The following is a 22,261-nucleotide window of genomic DNA, read 5'->3' on the forward strand; positions in this document are numbered from 1 at the left end:
AATAAGATAACTGATAACTATTTGATCATAAGACTGGTTAATGCTATTTTACTTTTTGAACTTAAAAATATCATTATAAATATTATAAATAGGATTAAAAAATAAAAACTCATAATTTTCTTATCAAAAAATAAACATTATATTCTTAAATAAATACATTTCTATAGGCTTTACAAGAGGATATCAAAACACTACAGCCAAATTTGGATAGCATTAATTCATCTGGAAAAGAATTATTGAAAAATGCAGAAACAGAGTTTGGAACTAAATTAAGAAAGCAGCTTTCTGAGTTGAATTGCAATTGGGAAAAGGTAATAAAAATTAATATTATTTTTTATATTTTAATGTAAATATTTAAAATAAAAGAAAAATAAGTAATAAAGAATATTTAATTCTTTGATTTAAGATGAACTTAATGAAGATTTCTTTGAACTTAAGATTACTATTAAGTTATTAATAGTAATCTTAAGTTTATTTCTTTAAATAGACTAAAATTTTAAATATTAATTGCAAAAGTTAAAACAGTATTTTTTATATTTGAATTGAAATGACAGTTATATAAAAAACTGTAGTTTTATAATATAATTAAGTATAAAAATTACACAAAAAAAGGAAAAGTAAAATTGAAAAACTATAAAAATTTAATATTTTACTAGCAGTCTATTTGGTTGAAACAGTTTCTTTTGTGCTTTATATTGTTTTTAATCTACATTGTTAAGTTGAATTTAAAAAGTGAATATAATTATATTTTAACTACACAAATAATTTAAAATTTTATAAGATTAATTTGAAATTAAACTAAATTTTTTCTTATTTATAAATCATGGTATAATCCTATGTATACATCATTTAATTCAGGAACTATTAGTGTCTAAATATATAATATGGAACTATTGTAGTTCTGAAAATAATAAATAGACTCTAATAATATATACATTTATATCCTTTCATTTGAAACTGTTTTTTTTTTTTTTTTTAAACTATAGGAATAATAGATATATGTAAAATTTATGAAAATTATAATTAATATAATAAATTTTATTAATTTATTTGAAATGTTTAATATAGATAGTAAAGCTGGCACATGAAAAAAATCAGACTTTACAAGATGCATTAAACAGAAGTCAAAATATACTTATAAGAATTAAAGAATTTTCTGATTGGGTTATTAATGCAGAAAAAGAGCTCCATCAAGATTCAGTGGTAAAGACTTCAATTGAATTGCAGCAAAAAGTTAAAAAGTTGCAGGTTATTATTTTTTTATATTATTGTAAAAGAAATTACTTAAATTTTAGAAAATAATATGTGTAATAGTAATTCTATTATATTGATATAAATGAACAAATTTTTAAAATCATTATATAATTTATTATAAATGTAACATCATTGCAACTTAGATAGAGAATTATTAATTTTTAGTGAAATATTAAATTTTGAAGAACATTAAATTAGAATTTGGTTAATTCATTTAATGTGATATGTGTATTTAGATTACAGGAAGATATGTCATTAACAGTTGGTAAGATGAGTCTACTTATAATCCAGTTTTACAAAATTCATTTATTAGCTTGAATAATTATAATTACTTAATTAATTCAATTACCGTATATCTCTGCAGATAAGATGACCTTTAGATAAGACAATGTATAAATTTTTGCGAAGTTTTATAGTTTTAGCATATATCTGTCCTATAAGACAACACCCAAACTATCAATGGCCTATGAATTTAGTTTAGATCAGCAATCATTATTTGAATAATAATGCTGTATAGCGTATATGGAATTATGTCCTATTTGTAATTTTTCGAATAAACAAATTTTATTTTCTTGCATCTGGCAATTTTTGCAAACGTGCACTAATTCGGGCATTCAGGCATTCGAGTAATGACCTTGATTATTTACAAAAACATCCTATGGGCTATTCTATTTTGTGCACATACCCTACTCTCTTCTAGTAAATAATTACAGTTTGCCTGTCTTTTTATAATAGTTTTAATTTATATAAATTTCAATCTAATTTTTTTGTATCTGTCCTATAAGATGACCCCGGATTTTTGGGGCCATTTTTTATGTAATAACTATTGTCTTATCCGCCGAGATATATGGTATTTCAGTTTTAATCCAGAACATTTTATAGAATTTTTAGAAAAAATAAATATATTATATTTCAGCCTTAATTATAATTTTTTTTGGAGTAAAGTTCAGCTCTCTTTAAACTCTTTCTATTCCTCTACAACAGAAGTTTATACTGAGATTCAAGAAACTTACAAAAGAACTTCATTATATATAGAAAAATTCTATAATTTTAATAATTCTATAGAAATCTTTGAAGTTCCCATAGCATTATTGAATATAAAAAGTATGATTTGATATATGAAGATGTATTAAAGTTATCTGAGTTACTAAATGTAAATATTAATGAAAACCAATTGTATGATGAAATAAATAGTATTAAAGATATATTACCAAATTTAAGAGAATCAACAGAGACTACAGAAAAATCAGGACCTGTCTTAAACATTGTTAAGACATGCATTCTTTAAGACATGAAAATATTCTTTCAACCCATGCATTACTCACAGGCTCATACAATGCCTTACAATTGTATTTCTAGATAAAAGATCAGGACATGTTTTAAAAATGTTTAAGATTATTTACATATGACAATATCACAAGTATATATATGTATATAATAATATTGTTTATTGCCTAATTTGAATTTTGTTCTTTTATCATATCTCTGGGTCAGCTGGGATTAAGAGTTGGCAACTCTAAATTCACACTGCACTCAAAAGATGCAATTGATTATAAGAATCTTTGTTTTGAAGACTCAGTAGTTTATGCTCTATTTGAAACTTTTGAATACCTTACTGAATTTTTACATTGTATTTGGAATGTTTGAAATTATATCATAAAGAATCTTAATCTGATAAATTGCAATTTTTTCATTGAAGATACTATTTGAACATTCAAGAAAATTTTTCTTCAAATGTCATGCTCATGGTAGATGAATAGTCTGAAAATGTTTACTGATCAAGAATACACAACACTAAAATCCATATTAGTTACTATCTATAATATTAAAAGAAAAATATTTTAAAAATGTTAAATATTGATAGATGATAAAATTTGGTTAAATTTAACAATTTAAGAAATCACGTTCTTATGAATTTATATTTTGTTTACATAAGAAAGATAAAAGCATTTTTGAAATATATTTGTATAATAAATTTTGATAATGAATCACTTTGCATAGTTTGCTATTCAGATACTTTTAATATAAAAATATATATTATGTTTATATGTATTTTTAGAATTTTAAAGAAAAACTGGAAACAAAAAATTCTATTTATCAGCAATTATCTGATGTTGTTGAAAGTATTTCAAAGTCATCGACTAATAATTCAGAAGAAATGATTGCAGAATTTTCAAATTTAAAAAAGAAGTGGAATGATATAATGAAAAAAGCTCAGGAATTTTATCAAAAATATAAACAAGCATCATCTAAATATGCAGAATTTCATAGTATGTAACAAATTTATTAATTTATAAAAATTTATATATTATATATTTATACAGCTTTTAAAAAATATTTTTATTTTAATAACTGTTGTTGTTTTTACTTTTGAATTTAACATAAATTGATTGATTATATATAATAGTATGCACATATTTTGTAAGCATATATGTATATTTTGCATTCATTATATTTAAAGAAAACAATTTAACAAAATATTTTAAATTTATTTTATCATAGGTACAAATTTAGATTATATTAATTGACTGAAATAATGGCCTGAATTTTCTCTTGTTTTTAACTTTTCTGTGTAAAAAGTCATAAATTAAATACAAAAAATAGCTGATGATTTGCTTAACAATATCTACTTATACAAAAATTAAAGTACAGTAAGACCCCGCTTAACATGGGGGATACATTCCTAGATGACAAAGCACTGAATGAAACAGTGTTAAACAAGATCATTTTAACACAGAGTAAATAGGGAAAGGGGAACCAGTGACCAAAAATAAACAGATTTTACTATATTTTGAAGTTATTTTTATGTTAATATGCATAATAATATATGTTAAATAACACATAAACATATGCACACAGAAATGTAAAGTTCATTTTTTGTGATAAAGTTTCAGGCTCTTCTGAAATCCTTGATTTTTTTGCTATGAAGTCTTCTAGTGAGATTTGTTGCATTTTTTTTTCCTTTCCTTAAGCAGATGTCAGTAGCAAGAGATCGCATCCAGAATGCCTCGTCTTGCTTTTGCACTCCTTTCAAAATCTGGATCATTTGCTACAATTTGATTAACAATTTCTGTTATTTTTACCAAATTTTTATTAAGGAAATGTATAGAGAAATTCTTTGGGTTCTTGTTTTCAGATTCACTATTTTCCAGTTCTACAGGAATTCCTTGTTCTGCCAGTTCTTGAAGGTTGTTGGTAAGGCTCTCACTAGAAACCTGCAGTAACTCCTCAATATCCTGCTCATTTACATCTCGAAGTCCTGCTGTATTGATTAGGTTGTCAATTTGGTCAACAATAGGCTCTTCTAGTTGAGAATTCTTGGATACCTTTGGCCATACCTTCTTCCACACTCCATTTATGCATTTATCAGTTAATTCTTGCCAAGTGAAGTCAATATTGCCTATGGCATCCATGATGTTATATTTTTTCCAAAATTGAACTAAACAAACATAGATTTAAAGGGAAGTATAGATGAATTACTCCCTTTTGCTGATTGGTTTGTGTTTGGGAATAATCATATTATATACAAATCAACGCAGTGCCATGATAATTTTAATCAGCATAAATTTTGAGCTTTTTTAGACTTTGAGCAGACTGTGTTATATCAAATCAGTATTAATCGAAGCAGCATTAAGCGAGGTCTTACTGTATTAGAAAGTATTTGATTGGTAAACTAATGAAAATATTAATAAATATGAGGGACATCCAGAAAAGAAAGAACATATGGCTATAAAAAGGGAAAAACAGTAATACTAGGAAAAATGTTTTGTTAAGCAATTAGTACTAGAATAGTTTTTTTTTACATAGTCACTATTACAATTTAATCTCTTGTAGCGCAACACTAGTTTTTGGATTTCTTCATCCTAGACATCCATTGCCAGTTTTCAGCCCATCTTCTTTTACCTTGTCATCCATTCCAAAACACTCGAAATCCACCAAAAACTCTTTCAGATTGGGAAAGAGGTAAAAGTCACTGGGGATGAGGTCAGGACTATATGGTTGGTGATCGAAAAGGTTCCAGTCAAATTTCTGAAGCATATCTTTGAGTGGCTGCTGCAGAGTGTTGTCATGCATTATCTTTCTTGATTAAACATTAAACACCATTTTCTCACACTTTCTTTGTTCATAATGTGATCACCATGCACTTTAGTGATTTGTTTATGAATTTCTATAGGACAAAATTTCTTTGTGTTTAGAAAACAAAATAACACTGCATTTGATGGGGTTTTCAATTTTCGTACACATTTTAACTCTTGATAAAACAGTAATGATATAAGCCCACTGTTATCAAAACTGTGTGCACTAAGTTACATCAGAGAACAAATTGACCTTGAATCGATGGCAGTCATTTACCTGCACAGAATGCTATGCATAAACATTCTATATTTTCTGGACAACCCTTGTACTTTTCTGGCAGAGAAACATTTATTAATATTTTAATTAGTTATGATCAAGTATAAAATATTTAGCTGTGTTTGTTTCCTAAGAGAGTTAGTATTTATTGTTATATTTCATTTGATGTATTTACAGAAAATGATTCTTTTGATACTGTTGACTTTATTAGCAGATTAATATTTCTTAATGTTAATGATAAAGTTCAAGGAGTCGTCATTTATTCTGTTTAAGGTTTTTTGAGATGATTTATATCTTATTATCAGATTGAAATCTTATATATTCATGTGTATATTTCTATATATTAACATATATATCATACAGGATGTCTGTAAATGATTGATACATTTTTAATTTCTTATACCAAAATAAGTATTACAACAGTTGTAACCAGTTGAATGACAACTTTGAAAGTTTTACACATAGTAAAGATGTTCAACATGAGTTCCATCTTTGGCCTAACAAATGTCAATCTTTAATCTAGCTCATTCCATACTCTTTTCAACATGTTCTTGTCAGTTGTCTTGATAGCTACTAGTATTCTCAACTTAAAATTCATTAATATTCATTGATAGAAGTGGCACAAACACTTTTCTTTTCATAATCCAACAGAAAGAAGTCAAATAAAGTGAAATCAGGAAAGCTAGGAGATGTCTTCATCTGCAACTCCACCTCTCCTAATCCAGTGATTTAGTAGTGTGACATTTAGGAATTTGCAGATATTTCAGTGAAAATGAGGAGGCACTCCATCTTTTTGAAGATGAACATGTCATGTTTTGCAGCTTAAATCAATTTTTCAGCATATCCAGATAATTAATTTCATTGACAGTGTTCTACAACCTCTTCACTCATATCTTTGTATCAGTGCTTGAGGAACAGTCTTCTGAAGGCCTGCTGAACACTGATGCATAAATTTGTTTTTGCTTACTTAATTATGCTAAAGTTTCTCTGTGATAGATGCAATTTCTGAAAGTAGCAAATTCTGGTGTAGGATAGGTAATATGGTGATACACTTCCGTTTTGAAATCTCCGAGTTACCTGTTATTTGTGAGTATACTTTGTAGTTTTCTATTTTATTCTTGCAAGTGTATCAATCATTTACAGACACCTTGGGTGTAAATGATATATGTAAATCATCTTGAGTAATGTGTAATCAGAATAAATGAACTTTATTTGCAATTTTGTTTCTTAATAAGAAAATGGTTTTGAAAATGAATTAAAATTAATTTTAAAAACTTGATTTCTACTTGAAAATATGTTTACATTTAAAAAAAATGAGATTAAAAGATGTAATAAACTATATCTGTTCTGATTCTGAATTTTTTGGTATGAAAAATTCTCGGAATGAAAAATGATTAAGATAAAATTTTATGCCAAATATCTAGAAAATAAAAATACTTTTTATTTTGAATAATTTGTCACTCTTCAAAATTGTCAAAATGTAATAATATATTGTGTAAATAATATAAAATATGAAGAATTAATATTGTTAAAACTTTAACTTTTAAAAACCAGATCTAATGATGACAGAAAGAGATTGGTTAGAAAGATTAGAAAAGAAATTGAAACGATCTCCTGAATCTGCTGCTGATGCAGAAGAAATGTCTGAAAATTTAGATGTTAGTGCACTTTTTCAAAATTTTTTTTAGATTTCAAAATATATTAATATCTGTAAAGCACATATTAATATTTATTTTATTATAAAATTTGTTATTTATAGGATTTGGAGAATTATTTAAGACATCATCCACCAGATAGGATACCAAGAATTCAAAATCTTGGTCAGTTTCTGATAGATCAAAGTATTATGACTGATTACATTAAAGAAGAACTTCAAAAAGTCAATCATAAATGGAAAGAACTAACTTTAAGGGTAAAAATAGAAATTAATTTTATTAATAATTATAATAAATAATTGTTCTAATAAAATAAATTACTTTTATTATTTTTAAATCTTTTGTTTTAATTGATATTTGAAATTCTGTTAAACCTGAGTAATTTTAAAATAAAAACAATTTTTAAAATTAAAATGAAAAAAAAAATTTAAGATTTTCAGAATTTTGTCTTTATATTTGATTTGGGTATTTAATCATCACTTTCAGAAATATTTTAAATTTTTGTTTAAAGAGTTTTTATTTGATTTTTTTCTGATTTTTAAAGGTTTATTAAAATAATAATAAAATATAAAATGTTTAGGGCCATGAACGTCAACAAGTTTTAGAAAACAGTATTGTTCAAGCACAACAGTGTGAAAGGAAAATTTTAAATCTTCAAGGGTGGATTTCTCATATTGATACTGTACTACAGAATCGTTTAGATAATGACATTTCAGCTCAAGATGTTCCAGAAGAAGTTTCTGTAAGTATTTGATTTTATTGTGAAGTTTTGTAATGCTATCATGTTTAAATATCAATGCAATAAAAACAGTTATTTTTTAAGGAAAACAAATAGTTTTTTTAATTCAAGAAATGTTTTTAGGCCTATCGAAGGGACCAGCTTTAGAATTATAATCATATTTAGAATACATTTTAAGAAGAAATTTTAAATTTTTATAATTACCCACCTAAGAAAGTTGTTTATAATGTAATATAATGTTATTATGATTGAAATTATTAATTAATCACATGCATTCTTTATCAGTCTTATTTTCTTATTTAGTTCCCTATTTAAAATACATGCATTCCTTATCAGTCTTTAATTTATTGGATTGAAATTCTAAATTTTTAACTCTGATCTCCATTTTTTGAAATTATTCTTTCAATTAACAACCTTTCTCAAAATGTAAAACTTTCTGTATTAAAATCATTTGCCCAGTAATCTCATTAGAAGTATATATCAAGTTAGAGTTCTATTCCAGAGGTCTATCACTGAAATATCAGTGTTAGCCTCTGGGTTTGATGATTTAGAAAAGAAAGTATTCAACTTATTAGTCTTATTTGCAAAATTAGATGAATCCTTAACCAAATTAGTAGTAAGGTCAGTTATTAAGTAATAATTAGAAACTGAAAGCTGAATGTTTCTAAAAACAGTTTTAGAACAGCTGACCAGCTCAACTCAAGTCTCCTAATAGTAGCAGATTCTGCATCAGCAACCTCATCATTTGAAACTTGTATATCTTGATCTTCCTATACACATATTCCTCTAAGCTACTCTTGAAAATGATATTAATTTTGTTTGAATTAACATTCTGTCCTCCTTGGTTGAATTCATTCTTGAATATGTTAATGGTGGATGACCCCTTTTCTGTGAAGATCTCTGCAAAGGTCAGGGACTGATTTCTATATCAGATGTAAATAGTAATAACTGTATAATTCTGAAATTATCCTTTTTACAACTGTAGAATATAGTTATCATTTTAATTATACAACTTTTTTCAGCATACTCACACAGCAAAAATATTGTCAAACTACACTGCGAATAAAGCATTCCCTATTGTTATTATTATTATTGAATATGATTACCTAAATTCAGACTTATATTTATAAATTACAAAAACTTAATGAATTAACAAAAGAATATGATGTAATAAACTATTGATTATTCACATAATTTTTGTTATAATTTTCTTGTTTTAGAAGATAGATATATTGAAATTATTGTTTAATTGTTATTTCAGCAATTACAAATAGAGTTTGCTGATAAGGAAAATGATATTAAAGATTTGAATGAACATATCAAACATTATGAGACACAGGGTCGTACAGAAGCAGCATCACGTTTAGAAGAACAACTTACTCTTATTAAGGTATATTTAAAGTGATTTACTTTTTAAAAATTTTATTATGGTGATGTTCCATTAACTCTGTGAATTAATTAATTGTAAATAAATTTAATATATTAAATGAAGATTAAATAGCAAGACATTGTATAGTTTCAATATTTTTTATCCTATGATTAAATAATTTTTTATTGAATCATTCTATGCTCTTTATTTATTGTTTAAAATCTAATCAAATTCTATAATTGTGCAATTATTAATTTTTTAATTATTTTAAATTCTGGTGTATAGAGAGATTATATTTATTAATTTTCTTATTGATATGACAAAATGTTTTTAATTTCTTGTAGCTTTAATATTATACATTACATACAGTCTTTAAGATTAAGATGTATACGTCACATATTACTATACAATGTAACTAAGTACTTATAAATTTTAAAAAGAATGCAGTAGTGGGTCAGAATAGTCAATGACTTCATTGATATTGGGATCATAATTTAAATCAATGTTATCTTTTACAATCTAGAAAATTTACAAATTCTCAGGTCAAATCAAAATTTAAGATACATCAGCAGAAAATGAAGAATGATTGGAACAAAAAAATACTAGATTTTATATTCTGCATTATAATTTCTGATAAAGCAACAGAAAAGAGAGAGCCAATAAACATGAGTTTTGTCTTAAAGTAAATTTCATTTCAAAGACAAAAATAGTTTAAAACATAACAACCAAGAGCCAACAAGCTTGTTTATGTTGTTATTTATATTTTAAGTGCTATTGTGGTTGGTCATATATATATTGCCTGTACGGTTTGTGTGTTTTAGAATTACCAACTGCTTGGCATTGTTTGGCTCAAGAAGTCTTTACAGCATTAAACTATGCCATCAAATCAAATCAAACCAAAATATTAAACATTAATAATTTTAATTGTTGCTAATTCACAGTATGATAGTTCCAATTGCTGACATTTCTGATTTCAGTTACATTCTAGCCACTTTTAAAGATGGTACACCAAAAATCAGTAGGCAAACAACAATAGATGAATTGCCATTAATTAATGATAATGATTATATGTAATAAATTTTCAAGTTATATATGTTTTAATTGTTTTAATGTTAATCAATAAAACCAGAATGTTACTTATTTACTGATCCTGCTTAATGTTATTAATCAGTTATTATCATCAGATTATATATTGAGATTACAATAAGTGAATTCTCCTATAAAGTAGGTCCTCACTACACCTTATCAATTTAAACAAAATATTAAACAACTAAAAGTTTTATGTTAGATTAACTTCAGCATTATGAATATCAACTCTAAAATCATTTAATGCAGTAAAAATTTCTTTATTCAAATGTTTTCAATCATCTTAAACAATCCCTCAGGAAAAAATTACATTCTAAAAGAAACAAATGCCTAACAATTTTTCTAGAATGTATTTGATTTACAAAATGTATTTGATTGAATAAATTTTTAATTTTGAAAGATCATATTGATAATAAATAAATAAATAAATAAATAAATAAAATACATAGGTAGATAAATATATACAAATGATAATAATTAAAACATCATTCAGTACTGCTATGCAGCAATGCTTTTCACACTCCCAATATTATGTTAACATCTTTGAAATTAATTGCCGTTCCTTCAATGTAACTTATATAAAATATGCAGAAGCTTGGTACATTTACAAAGTTATGTTGAAGTAGCAGGCAATTAAGTTAAAGGACACTAATTTAATACCAAGAGCATGTAAAGAGTTGCTGCATAGTAGTACTGAATGACATTTTAAATATTATTATGTGTATATCTTTATTTACCTATTCATTTTGTTTTATGTATTTATTTATTAAGTTATTTATTATCAATATAAGCTTTTATAAGCTTTCAAAATCAAAAATTTGTTCTATCAAATGCATTTTGTAAATCAAATACATTCAAGAAAAACTGTTAGGCATTTGTTTTTTAGAATATAATTTTTCCTAAAGAAGATTGTTCAAGATGATTGAGAACGTTTGAATAAAGAAATTTTTACTGCATTAGATAGTTTTAGAGTTGGTATTTGTACAAATGCAGTTCCTATAAGATTAAGTTCAGCTTCATAGTTTTCGTTTAGATTAAAATCTTTTATAAATTTTTAAAATTATATTTATCTTCAACATTTATTTATTTTTATTATTTATTTTTTATCATTATTTTTATTATATATTATTTATTATTAACAAGTTTTATTTATTTTTCATAAAGTTATTAATAAAAAATAATATACTTTAAAAAATATAGAAATATTGAACATTTATTAGTTTACTGTTTAATGATGATTTTTATTTATAATTATTTTCATATAGGAACAGTATGAGGAAATTTTATCACAGTTTAAAAGATTTCAAAAACCATCAGATTTTGATTCTAAGTTAAACAGAGTAATAAAAATGCTTGATGAAATAGAGCAAGGGTTGCATATCATGGAAGTAACTTGTCATGAATCTACTGCCATTCAAGATCAGTTGGAACAATGTATGGTAAGCAATATGTCTATTCCTTAATATTTTAGATAAATAATACATAATATTAGTATGTTAATACAACTTTAAATAGATATCATGAAAGACTATGTAATCTGTTTATTTGAACCGATATTATGTAGTTATGATATTAAAGTTTTTTTTATATAGCACTTTTATAAACTACTTAGTGATATAAAAATGGAAGTAGAATTATCTATTCATCAAGGACGACAAATTGTAGAAAAGAATCAAACTGATAATCCAAAAGAATTGAATCAGAAGTTAGATCATTTGAAAAGTCATTATAATCAGCTTGGAGCAAAGGTATATTTATATATATTAATTTTGAATATTATTTTAACATCAATTGTTTTATGTAGAATTTTAATTTCATTAAAAAAAAGAGGGACAAATTGGTGTATTTATTTTATTTTAATGTGCAATATGTGAATTATTTTGTTATAATCTCTTTACGAAGGTATTCAATTTTTAAATTCCTACTATTAGTTCACACTCTCCCTATATCTTGTTCATTCATTCAAATTTTCAATCGTTAATAAAATACTTTCTATTCATCCACTCAAGTTCAAATACATTTTTTTAAACTTGTAGTGGATGACACTTGATGTTAATACAGTTTTTTCAAATATTAATTCATTAATTAATTAAATTTAAACTGTGGTGCCCGTCAGCAGATTCGGACCGATAGAGGGCGCAAGGAGAAAAAAGCAAACTTTGAACTACTCATTCACTTTTCGGACCAACAACGTCAGGAGACGAACAAAAATTTCTCTTATATAAGATATTTATGTATATACATGTGAGGTTAACCGAGGGTAGGAGATGGAGGATGATTCCTATCTTCTCTACCTCTTAACGGCACAAGACCTTGAGGTCCGACCTCGGTTGTCGAAAGGATGATTAAGGCTCGAGCGGTCAATGATTAGTTACGGATTTGGGATCGTAAGATCCGGTTTACGTCAGGAACTGACACCAATCTATCAAACTTCTCGCGGATAGATACGCGTTTTTCGGGAGCATAAGATGCCGATGATGAGGGTAATGGAGGAAGAAACGCACACTCTTCTAATATTAAACAAAAATACCCGTTTATTTTTGTGATTGATAGGGACTACATCAATTAACATATTTGGAAGTATTTATATCATCGAATCGAATTACTAAACCGCGTCTCGAGTGATTGGAGAGAGAGAGTTTACAAAACATTGCGAGCAGGATAAATACCTTAGTGATCCGGAGATTTGTGATCCTGAGATTTGCACAAAGTCCGAGGAATGAGAGTTCGCTTGAAAATAAGAGTCAATGGACTGTAGATAGATGAAATGGACGGCTTCAACAGCAGGAGATGATAATCCACGACACACACTTATCAGTTGTCGAAACTCTGTCTCTCTCTCCCTCTCAGCGTCATCTTCGTTCGTTTTTCCTTTTATTTCGGGATCTTGGGTTCGAGATTTTGTGAAGTACGTCAAGGGTGGAAGTCCCTTTTGACCAATGGTGAATTACATGATATAATTATTGTTCAACAGTTAACTCATCTTCTACAAGGAAGTATTACCATGGGAACGATAGTTTATGATTAATTTTTACGAGAAAATTTGTCAGTGTTTTTCCGTTTTTTTGTTTCTGTGTTTGATTTAACCCTAACTGTCGAAAAGCGGTTGGCAATAAAATAAAAAATTTTAATCGAATCTCGTTATTCTTATATTCGAACCTTCACATACATATTTATATTAATTGTAATTATTTAATAAAAAGTAACTAAAATAAAATTTTTTTTGTTGACCTAAGTAGGAATTTACTTTAAAAAGTTTCTTTTTATATTACTTGTTAATAATAAATGTGACATGAATTACAAAATTTGTTTTTACCTTGTGCTCAGTTTGAATATTCAACAGTTAAGAGTAAAAATTTATTTAATTTTATACTTTTTAATTTATAGGTAACAGAAAATAAATCCAAATTAGAAACTGCTTTACAAACCAGTAAGAAGCTTGAAACAGAAATTACAGAATTAGAAGAGATACTGGATTCAATAGAAAGTGAATTATTAAATGAGAAAAGAAAAAAAAATTGCCCGATTGACAAAAATATTATAAAGGTAAGGAAAAAATATAATTAAGCTCATTATTATTTATTAACTTCTTAGTTGAAAATATTGCTTATGAAAAACAATAAAATAAAAATATTATAAGAAACTAATTTTTAATTAATGTTTTTGATTTATTAAATTTGATTTAAAATGGAGAAATAAGTATGATATAGAACATCAAACATAAGTTATTTAAAATTTCAATGATATGCATTATCATGAATACTAATAATTTAATTATTTAGAATAGAATGACAAATTTCTTGCTAAACAAGTTTCTTGCTGAACTTGTTTAGCACACATCATGCTGTGCTATTTTGTTGTTTAATTTTTTATTATAAATATTCATAAAAATAATAATTGCATTTAACATTATAATGCCAATAATAAGATATTTAAAAAGTAATATCAGTTAATAATAGAGATAAAATGAACATATAATTTGATTTTTATTTGTAGTAATTTTGAATTTTTCTGTTTATTTTATTTTTTAATATATTTTTATTGAAGTGAATATATATCATTTTTTTAAATGCTATTTTTTGACTTTCAAAGTTTGTGGTTTAATTTTTGTTTTAATTAAATGTGCATGATTTGAGATACAAAATATTTGACACTAAGACTTTTAATTTAGACTAAACCATGCTGTTATATAACTTTATTAATAGTAACATGCATGTTCTTTGTTCCTTACTGCAAAGTTCTTTGTATGCATATTAAATGAATATGCTTATGAGCAATTACTAGCAAATAAACCTGATAGTTTATTTAAGCACAGGTTCAAAGATTGTTTTTTAAAATTTTTCATTTCATGAACACTTTTGATTAGGTTTTAAAAAAGTTCATTGGGAGATAAAAGTAAAGTTGTATAAATGTGGTTCTTGAAATAAAAATGCTAATTTAATTCTTTATTACTTTTAAAATTTTTGATAATTTTTAAAAAACATTTTTATACCTTTATAATTGGAACTTTTTCAGTTTTGGAGTTTCAGTAATCAAATAATGGAAGGTTAGTGTAGTTATCATTGTATTAATCATGGAATGTAAAAAAAGAATAAAGGAGACTGTTTTTTTTACAGCTTTGTCATCATATTTTGCAAGTTCTATTAGTTATTTCATTTATTGAAACATTTTTTAAATTAAAGAATGCATTATGAAATAGTGCATCTAATGGCATGAATTGAATTTAATAGAAAGCAAAAGATTTTTAAAAATATCAAATTTATATTGTTTAGTTACTTAATTATCACTTAACTCCCTTTTAGTTATTGCTTTTCATGTATTTTATGAATATATATTTTGTAGTTACTTTTTTGAGTTTATCATATCTAAAATTTTTAAACATTTTCATTTTTACTAGTATAGTAAAAACATATTTAAAAATTTTTATACTTTATATATTTTTATATTTTACATAAATTTATCTATTTTGTATGACTTCAAAATTACCATACTAGTAGTGTAGTATGATAATTTGAGAGTAGTAGTGAATTAAATTATGAAAGTATTATTAATTGGATACTAAGAATTTATAGGGCATTTTATTGGATTCATAATTGCTGAATTTCCAATGGTTTTGCTATAAAATATGATATTATAATAATGATACTGTTTTATTATAATATAATATTATAATAGAATCATCATATCATAATACAGTAAGACCCCACTTAATGCGGGGGATGCGTTCCTGGACAACAAAGTGCTAAACAAAACAGCATTAAACAAGGTCATTTTAACATAGAGTAAATAGGAATAGGTAAACGCGTGACCAAAAATAAACAGATTTTACTTTAATTTTAAGTTATATTATTATGCAAATTAATATAAAAATATTTTAAATAACACACAAGCATATGCGCACAGAAATGTAAAGTTCATTTTTTGTGATGAAGGTCCTGACTTTTCTGAAATTCTTGTTTTTTGCAATAAAGTTGTGTAGTTTCATTTGTCATTTTTTTTTCTTTAAGCAAATGTCGGTAACAGAAGACTGCATCCAAAACACCTTGTTTTGCTTTTGCACTTCTTTCGAAATCTGGATCATTCACTACAATTTGATCAACAATTTCAGTTATCATTACCAAACTTTCACTAAGGAAATCTGTAGAAAAATGCTTTGGGTTCTTCATTTTCAGAATCACTATTTTCCAGTTCTACATGAATTCCTTGTTCTGCCAGTTCTCAAAGGTCGTTGTTGGTAAGGCTCTCACCAGAAACCTGCTGTAACTCCTTAATATCCCGCTCATCTACATCTCCATCTCCTAGTCCTGCTGTATTGATTAGGTTGAGTTTGGTCAACCTAATGATAGGTTCTTCTCATTGAGAATTCTTGGATACCTTCAGCCATAACTTCTTCCACATTTCATTTGTGCATTTATCAATTAATTCTTGCCAAGCAAAGCCAATATTGCTTATGGCATCCATGATGTTATATTTTTTCCAAAATTGTACCAAAGAAACATAGATTTAAAGAAAGTACAACTTTTTGCCACCTTTTTCTGATTGGTTCGTGTTCATAAATAATTGTATTATATACGAATCCATGAAAGGCCGCGATAATTTAAATTGGCGTAAATTGAGCTTTTTTTTTAGGCTTTGAGCAGATCGCATTATATCAAATCAGCATTAAATGGGGTCTTACTGTATAATACATAATATATATATTATATATATATATATTATCATAATATTTAATATGAAATAATATAGCTATGTAAAATTTAAACAAAGTTTTATATAGCTGTAAATCTTTTTAGTTTAAGGATTATCTGTCACTTGATTTTAATATTTAATAATTTGTGAAAAGTTTATGCACACATTTTCTGAAATTTTTTCATAAATATATTATTTACATTTTTTCTGTTTTATCTAAGAAGAAATAGAAAGTTTGTTTATAAAAACACAAAATTTATATATTTCATGCCACAAAAGATAAAGATTTATATTTGATCAATGAATTTAAATATTTTATTAACTTAAAACAAACACCATAAATATTTATTTATGCCATGAATTTTGACACTGAATGGTGAGATGATCTTATTGCTAAAATTCAAATATAAATTTATAAACATTATTAGTTTCAAAGTTTCAAATATTACATATAGTAATCACATTTAATTTAATATTTAAGAGTTTGATATGTCGTAAGTTATTTATACTTTATATTTTATAACAGTATATATCAGAAAAAATGCAACAAAAGAAGTCACTTATTGGATCTATTGTAAATTCATATGAAACCATTTTGAAACTTGCTGAACCTGATACATGTGATGAATTGGACAAAAAAATTAATGAATTGAAACAGAGATGGTCAGTTATAGATGAACAAATGAAAACATCTTTTGATTTTGAGGTAAAAGTGTACTATTATATATATTATTCAATTTAATATAAATAGCTTACATGTAATAGTAGATTTTTTCATATAATAGATAAAAATTAAGAAAAATTCAATAATCATTTTTTTCAAAGTAACATATATTCTTTGTAATACAATAAAATAAATCTGATAGAGAATTTCATATTGATAATAGCTAAATTTCATTTGTGAAACTGTTTTAAATTTTATTATAAGACCCTTGTTATTTCATTGGTCTATTGTTTCTGTCGTAATTATAATTTTAAGGATAAATTTTTTTAATAGACTAATTTAATAAATTTATACACTTTTGAAAATATACTTATTTATTTTTAAGGGAAATACAAAGCAAGGCAATGATAAATTGCAAGAATTCTTTCAACAATTAAAAATATTAAATTCTTGGCTAGAATCTACAGAAAAGATTTTGATGGAAATAGAAAATTTATCACAACAACAAAAAATTTCTGATTCAGAAATTAAAAAATATCAAGTATGTTTTTTTCATAATATTTAATTACATTTATTTTCTCTAATTTCAGATGGTATTTTTATTTATTGAGAAAAATAAAAATACAGTAAAATCTCGATTTAATGGACTTTGGATTTAACAGACAAAATTCCCGATCCATATGTCATATGTGAAAATTAATTCTTTGTTAATTTTAAAATGCTTTTTATATGTAATTAAGGAGTTATTTTTTTTTCAAATTCAAGAGTAACCACTTTTAACTTCATGCTACAACAGGAGTGTCTCAATGTATCCTCTGAAGACAAATAAATAGGAACTTTTTTCTGTGTTTTTGTCAAATTAAATTTTCTATTTTTTTTTTAGAAACATTGTTAGTTTAGTTAAATACAATTAAAGTGCATTTTCCAAAAAAAAAAAGGTTTTTTTGTTTATTTCAATTTAGATTTTGTGATTCTCAACATTTTTTACGTCATGGTACACATTTAATAATTTAAAAATTTGGTGGCACACATGGTTACTTCATTAAGTACCACAGGACAACTGGTGACATCATAACAGTGATTTTTAAAATGCCAGTTGGATACTTAAAAGGTGTAGTACGTTTGTTTTCTAAATGCCTTGGTAACTACTGGCAGTTACTGGTAACACTGGTTACAATTTCCAAATGCGCTCTAGGAAAGTAGAACTGATTAAACTACTTGTCTGACGTCACTTATGTATGGATATTCGCAGTGGTAGCACACTTCAAAAATCTCATGGCACACTAAAGTACCACAGCACAGTGGTTGAGAATCACTGACATGAGCATTATATGTATAGAAAACTTCTCTGTGAAATTAAACTTCTCATTCATACTTAACGTTAATTACATAAATATATCTACATAATTAAAAACAAATAAACTAACTAATTTGTCAATTTTTTTAAGACATATATTCAGAAAAACCTACTTTATAATATATTATAATGGACAACCTCTTGCCTGAATTAGTCTGTTAAATCAAGGTTTTATTGTAATATAATATATTTAATATTTAATAAATTCTTAATTTTTCTTATTTGTTATAATTAATTCATTTAAAATTAATTTAAATTAAATCAAGAAAATGTTTTAAATGATGAACAATTGAAATATTAAAATAGAGTGGTTGTATCAAAAAAGTAATAGCCAATATCATATTGCAAGAATAATGCATATTTGTCTGGTAAGAAAAGCCTTCTATCTATGCTGTTCACTCAGTATAAGAGCTTTTTTGTCTGATAGTGACATCTCCCATCTACTCTGTAATATAAAATGATGTCATTTACATCATTGTATTATAACAATGTGATGTGAGAAAGTGGTAAGTGATGATATGTTGTTTTAACAGCATATAGTAATTAAATTTCTTGTTAAGGAAAAAATTTCTGTAGCTAGATTTTCATCAAAGACTAAAACAAGCATATAAAAAAGCTTGCATGAGTGTTACTCTTGCACTGTTTGGCATTGACCTGATATTCACCAAAGACTGAAATATGTGAAACTTACAAGAGTATTCACTTATGCAAGTTTCGTACATTTTATTCTTTGGAGAATATCTAGTCAATGCCAGACACTTTGTTAAATATTCAAGGCTGTTAACAGAGGCATCATAAATCAGTCCTGTAATGATTGCCCAGGAGTTGCCTTTAAGAAAATCAACAAAAATAGATGATGCATTCATCAGAGTGAACAGGTAAAACAGATAAAAAAGTGAAATCAGAGCGACAGTAAGAATTGGTCACCATATATTAGAAGAGGAAATGAAGAGTTTGAATATTCCAAGATTATTTTATTTGGATACCTCAATTAGTCAGAGGATTATAAACATGAAAAAGAAGTATCATCATGAAATTTCTGGGATAGTTTGCTGTTGAGGAACAAAATTTTCTTCTCAGTATTGTGACATGAGATGAAAGTTGAATAAACCTTAAACTAAATTATAGGGTATTTATTTTGGTTCTGCTGTAATACATTGCATAAGATAATGATTATTTCAAGCTAAACTTAATCATCTTGGAAAGAACTCATTTAGTCATCTTGGAAAGAACTCATTTCTGATGAAGAAAATGGAAATGCAGTGTAATAAAAGTAATTTGTAATAAAATAAATTGAATTTAAAAATGGCTGTGACTTTCTATCATTTATGTTTATGTTGCTTTTTTGTTAAAATTTATTTTTAAAACTACTTCATAAATTCCCTTATACAGTATTAGGCTAACAGTGATTATGTTATAATGCATTAATGGAATTCCCTAGTGCATATTATAAACTGAACTATTACACTAAATGAAGTATTTTCCTATACATTGCAATATTACTTTTATATAAATTATCTTAAATATCTTTGTGAAAAAATGTTTAAGATAATTTACTTGGTTTCTTGCATCTATATCTAAAACTTAAACTAAATTATATTCTTTTATAAAAAAAAATTGACACAATTTTTTAAAGACTTTAATTTATTACTTATATTCTTGTTTAAAAACATATTTCATATTCTTTTTGCTAAGAGATACTTTAGTATATGGAAGCAATATTCAGATCAGCATTTCACTTTTAAAATGAAAGATTGTTATGCTGTTCATTTTGAAGAGTTTTTTTTGTAATCAAAGAAATTTTAATTATACTTTCTTTGTAAAGAATAAATGAAAAAAAATTTTTAATTTAAAAATACTATTTGAGAACATCAAATTTTGTTAATATATTTTTCTATTCTGTCAAATATTTGTTCTTTATAAAAATCACTTTTGTAGCCAGAAGAATAATTGATAATATTTCTTCTTATTACAAAAACAAATAAGATTGCAATGATCTCAAACTGAAGGGAGATCCTCCTCAATTTACAAAGATGAATCATTTGGAACAAAAGTTGGGTGTTGGTTTGATTAATATTTTAGAGTAGTTTTAATAAATGACTTATAAATTTTATAATTTTAATGAGTTATATCTATTTATTTATATTTAAATAAAATCCTCTTTTTTAATTTTCAGAAATTACAAAATGAAGTAGATGAAATAAATGATAAAGTAGATCATATACGAGACATTGCTGTAAATTTGATTAGGCGAAGTAAAAAGTTTCAAGAAATTGTTGAACCTGAACTCACCAAAATAAATCAACGTTGGGAAAACATTTTATCAAAATTGAAGGTTTATATTTTACTTTGATTACTTAATTTGAAAATTAATATTATTTCAATATTTATAGAATTAGTACATAATTTCATAATAAATATAGCTGTAAAAATTAATTCAGAAAATGAAATTTATTTTTTTGAATTTATTATAATTTTATCTGAAATAGTGATTAATTGGAATTTAATTACTCAAAATAAATTGCCTTTTAGTATTTTCAGTAAAATTTCAATTTAACAAACTAGAGTGTAAATTTCAGAATTCTATGATCACATAATAGTTAACATTTAATTTTAAATTATTCAAAAAAATTGTGATTACTGAAATACATAAGAACTTATGAATATAGAGAAATGAAAGTTTAATATTTTTGTTTAACATAATAGTTTCATATATTCTGTTAACAAGTTTGAACTAATCTTGTTAACAGAATATAAAGTGATTAAAAAATAAAATAATTATTTCATTTAAACAATTTTTTGAAAAGAAATTGCTGTTATGAACTTAATAATAATATACATAATTTTTATGGGATATTTAATCTATTTTATTTTAATCTTAATATCTAGAGCAGTGTCTCAGAACTCAATCTGACCTTTAGGAAATTATTTTGATACTTTAACATCTTTATTATTTTGTAAAATTAGTTAATTAAGTTAATGATAAAGAACTTTAGCTATTTAAGAAGTGATAAAAATCTTTCTGGATTTATTTATTTTCCTAAATATGTGAAGATGAGACTTGAAAGGAATATATATTAAATTATAAAATCCACATTTATACTAGTAAATACTTATTACCTTTCAGTGAAAAATAGAATAAATTTAAAAAATTAAATTGAAAACATTTTATTTTATTTATTTAAGATTAATTTGTTTGCATATTAACTGAATTAAAGTTTCATTAAAATTTCATCATTATTTAATAGCTGAACTGATAAAAATATACAATTTTTTTCTTTTTTCTTTTTTTGAAAGAATAAACAGAAAGCAGATGTTGTTATTGAAATACAAAGGTCAACAGTGACACAGTTAAGAGCATCTCCTGTTCAAATCCCTAAATCTGAACCTGGAACACCATGTTTGGAAGAATTTGAACTAAAAACTCGACAAATATATATTCTTCTGGAAAATTGGGATAAAGAAATTAAGCAGAAATCAAACTTGACAAGCTTTCATTCCACAGATGAAATTAAAAATGTTTTAAAGGTAATTGAATTTTTGTAGTTAAGTTATAAAAAAATGATGCTAGTATATTACATGAAATGTTTGATAT

The 22,261-nt window shown here is 25.2% G+C and overlaps 1 protein-coding gene across 6 annotated transcripts in view; it reads left to right on the forward strand.

The window, feature by feature from the left end:
- Nucleotides 1-22,261, forward strand: part of Dys (Dystrophin) — a 514,896-nt gene that overhangs the window by 270,154 nt on the left and 222,481 nt on the right. For all 6 annotated transcript variants that reach the window (XM_067286836.1, XM_067286831.1, XM_067286830.1 and 3 more), the window contains 14 exons: nt 168-311; nt 1,069-1,248; nt 3,314-3,524; nt 7,162-7,265; nt 7,367-7,519; nt 7,843-8,004; nt 9,263-9,391; nt 11,722-11,895; nt 12,049-12,204; nt 13,844-14,002; nt 17,172-17,351; nt 17,695-17,850; nt 20,843-21,001; nt 21,964-22,194. In XM_067286836.1, the coding sequence (XP_067142937.1) occupies nt 168-311; nt 1,069-1,248; nt 3,314-3,524; nt 7,162-7,265; nt 7,367-7,519; nt 7,843-8,004; nt 9,263-9,391; nt 11,722-11,895; nt 12,049-12,204; nt 13,844-14,002; nt 17,172-17,351; nt 17,695-17,850; nt 20,843-21,001; nt 21,964-22,194 (2,298 nt within the window). The remainder of the gene's footprint in view (nt 1-167; nt 312-1,068; nt 1,249-3,313; nt 3,525-7,161; nt 7,266-7,366; nt 7,520-7,842; nt 8,005-9,262; nt 9,392-11,721; nt 11,896-12,048; nt 12,205-13,843; nt 14,003-17,171; nt 17,352-17,694; nt 17,851-20,842; nt 21,002-21,963; nt 22,195-22,261) is intronic.

The sequence above is a fragment of the Centruroides vittatus genome, unplaced genomic scaffold (genome assembly GCF_030686945.1).
Source record: "Centruroides vittatus isolate TY-2023 unplaced genomic scaffold, ASM3068694v2 scaffold_386, whole genome shotgun sequence".
Lineage (NCBI taxonomy): Eukaryota > Metazoa > Arthropoda > Arachnida > Scorpiones > Buthidae > Centruroides > Centruroides vittatus.